Consider the following 3,055-nt stretch of genomic DNA (forward strand, 5'->3'; position numbering starts at 1 on the left):
CATTTTAAATTTAAAAACTATTATTATTATTATTATTATTATGGGATAATGCACAAGTACCTCCTCAACTTATGCCCGGAATCTCATAGACACACTTATACTATACTAAGATCCGTAGTGCCACCTAGGCCGAAAAGGGATAGAAAATTTACTTATAAAATAAGTTCAGGGAGGGTAATAGGACCTTAGTATAGTATAAGTATGTCTCTGAGATTTCGAGTATAGGTTGAGTGGGTACTTGTGCATTTTTCCTATTATTATTAAAAAAAAGCCTAAAACCTTGAATTCATTTCGACTTTTAAGCTATCAAAATGCTCGAGTCGCCCATGTTTAAACTGACAAACATCAAACCATATTGAGGGATAATGAATTCATGATAGACTTACAAACTTACCATATACGGATCATAAATATAAAAAAAAAACTCCATTAATAAACACCGAGACAGAAAACTTTTTAAAAAAAATCTAAGTGATCTCTTCACTTACATACCTATTAATTAGCCGCCACAGGATACATACTCAAATTATTTTAAAACATATAGTATTTCTTAAAGGAAGAAAACACATTGGAGTGTCTTCCTTCCATATATCTTCTATTTTAATTTCCATGCCTACCTCATAATTAGAGATTCAGGTACCAACTAATTGACAATCGATGATTGAGCTCTCCGGAGCTCATTATACCTCTGAAGATTGAAATTATGAAGTTTCATAAGTCGTTTTTGCTTTGTACTAAAACGTGCTTGGAAGAACCCTTGGAAAGAAGGTTCTTTAGATGTCTTAAGAAAGAAAAAATAAGTAGCCATGAAATATGCTGATGTGACGTAGAAACAAATTGGTTCCATAACATCCCATGTTAGGTCCCAAAAAGTGAACCTCATGAAAGCTGTTGTCTGAACTATAAAGCACCCAAGTCCAAACCACATTTCTTTACGTACTAATGATTCTGCTTTATTGTCAATTGATGTTTTTACCACCTCCATTTCTTCAAGCTCCTTCATTCGTTCTTTCTCATGATTTAATTGGTGCATTGGCATTAATTCCTGCATGGCTTGAATCACCTGTAACACAGAGACGAATTTAAAATTTAAAATTTGTTAATTTTTTATAATATATAGTAATAATTAGGTTCATAAGCAAATATTTCATAAGTTGTCTTAGTTACTATTTAAGCGGTCAAATGACATTTTCTTTTGACCATATACTTTTTAAATATTTATCTACTGTGACTCAATACTATTTTTTAGTTTCTATATAAAAAATCAAATCCCAATTCACATCAACCATTTATCGCTCTAACCTTCATTCTGAATCAAGAAACTCAGAGGGGATACTCTTTTTCTTTTTTTAAATTTATAAGGATATAAAAAAAAATTAAGAAAATAAATTAAACCAACCTGATTAGGGCGGAGAAAAACAATGTTTCCCAAAACAATAACATCACCAGAATCGTCAAGCCTCTTAGCAAATTCAATGCCTTGATCATCGTCCAAATTACATGTTTCTTTACAAATTTCAATAAATTCAGCGAATAAAATCGAACTTTTTTTTATTTTCCTTATCCTCGATTTCAACGTCTCAAGTCGTGACAATCTTAAAATCTTTCTCGCATCCTCTACGGACTCGGGTCGTGGTGGGGCCCATGGAGGCAAGAGTACTGTTCCATTAATTAATCTTGTCCTATCTCTTGTAATAACGTCCATCTCATGTAACTTCTTGCGGAGTTTTTCTCCCGCTGGAATTAGTGACCTTTGGATCTCCGACGAGGATGCCAATGATTGGTGAAGGAATCGTCGTCGGGGATCCGAAGTCGTAATTTTATCATAAATCGTAGATTTCACCTCCACCAAAGTTGATGAAGCAATACGGCATGTTGTTAGAGATGGAGCACTAAATTTGTATGCACTAAAAATACGTTGGGGTAATGTTTTCTTGAACGCCATTTTATTTTTTTAGTTTTTTTGGGTCATAATACAATAAAAATAATTAAGAACCTTATTTGATGAGGAGAAAAGGTTTGTGAACTCCATGTATATATATAGGTCTTCCAATGAAAAAAAACTAATCAAGGGTATTTTAGTCCAATTATACAAGATTATATAAGGACGTGGAGTTGAGTAGATTAATTGTCATGATTAACACGTGGCAATTAAAATTATAAGGATAAAATTGTTGACGTAAGATAGATTTAAGAAAATTATGGTAACGTTTTTTTTGTTAAACAAGATCGTGTCGCCACATATATCCGATGTGGCAGACTTCAGTTAGTTGAATTGTTTCATAAATTTACTTATCCTTGCAAAATCGAAATTGCCGCACACTACTACAACTTTACATATTTTGGTAAATAGGATTAAAAATTTAGTATTATTTATTCATTTTTAAATGTGTTTAACAATCTAATATTTGAACGGTACAAATTCTCCTTTGTACAAAGAATATTTGATTGATCATTCTTGAGAATTGGAACCATTTAAAAACAGTTCCTCGTTAAGGAATATACTCTGCTTAGTGCGCTTAAAAAGAAAAGAAATAATATGTCAGTTAAAAATGTGTTTTTTTATTCCATAAGTAATACATAATAGAATATTTTTTTTAACCAAATTATTAACGGAAGACAATTTTTTTTCCAATTTTATATAATTTAAAACCATTTTTTATCCTTTTCCTCTAAACAAAAAGGTTGGTTCAAACAAAATGTTCTTAGATGCTGGAAAATAGTGGTACAAAACAGCATGAAACATATATCATGAAAAATATTGTACTATGCTCGCTGATATGGATAGAACAGACAACACAATATATCATGAAATAGAAATATACCTTTTATTTATTTTGATAATTAGGACAGATCGAGAAAGACAATCACATATTTGAGTTTTATACCACAGAATATATTCCCATGAAAGGAGTCCTGGCATATCAAACAAAGAATCACATTTCATATCAACTATAACTTTATACATGTTTACCAAATAATAAAAAAAAACTTAATATATGTTCATAATAAAAATTGAATATTTAGAGATCAATAACACATCTGAATTATCTAC

General features: G+C 30.9%; 1 protein-coding gene across 1 annotated transcript; it reads right to left on the bottom strand.

The window, feature by feature from the left end:
- Positions 1–413: 413 nt before the first annotated feature.
- On the bottom strand, positions 414–1,991 carry LOC107014116 (calcium uniporter protein 1, mitochondrial-like). Its single transcript, XM_015213977.2, has 2 exons — positions 1,400–1,991; positions 414–1,063 (listed from the first exon to the last, which is right to left on the bottom strand). The coding sequence occupies exons 1-2, from the start codon at positions 1,943–1,945 to the stop codon at positions 644–646; spliced, it is 966 nt and encodes a 321-aa protein (XP_015069463.1). The 5' UTR covers positions 1,946–1,991; the 3' UTR covers positions 414–643.
- Between the last annotated feature and the right edge of the window lie 1,064 nt (positions 1,992–3,055).

The sequence above is a fragment of the Solanum pennellii genome, chromosome 3, assembly GCF_001406875.1.
Source record: "Solanum pennellii chromosome 3, SPENNV200".
Lineage (NCBI taxonomy): Eukaryota > Viridiplantae > Streptophyta > Magnoliopsida > Solanales > Solanaceae > Solanum > Solanum pennellii.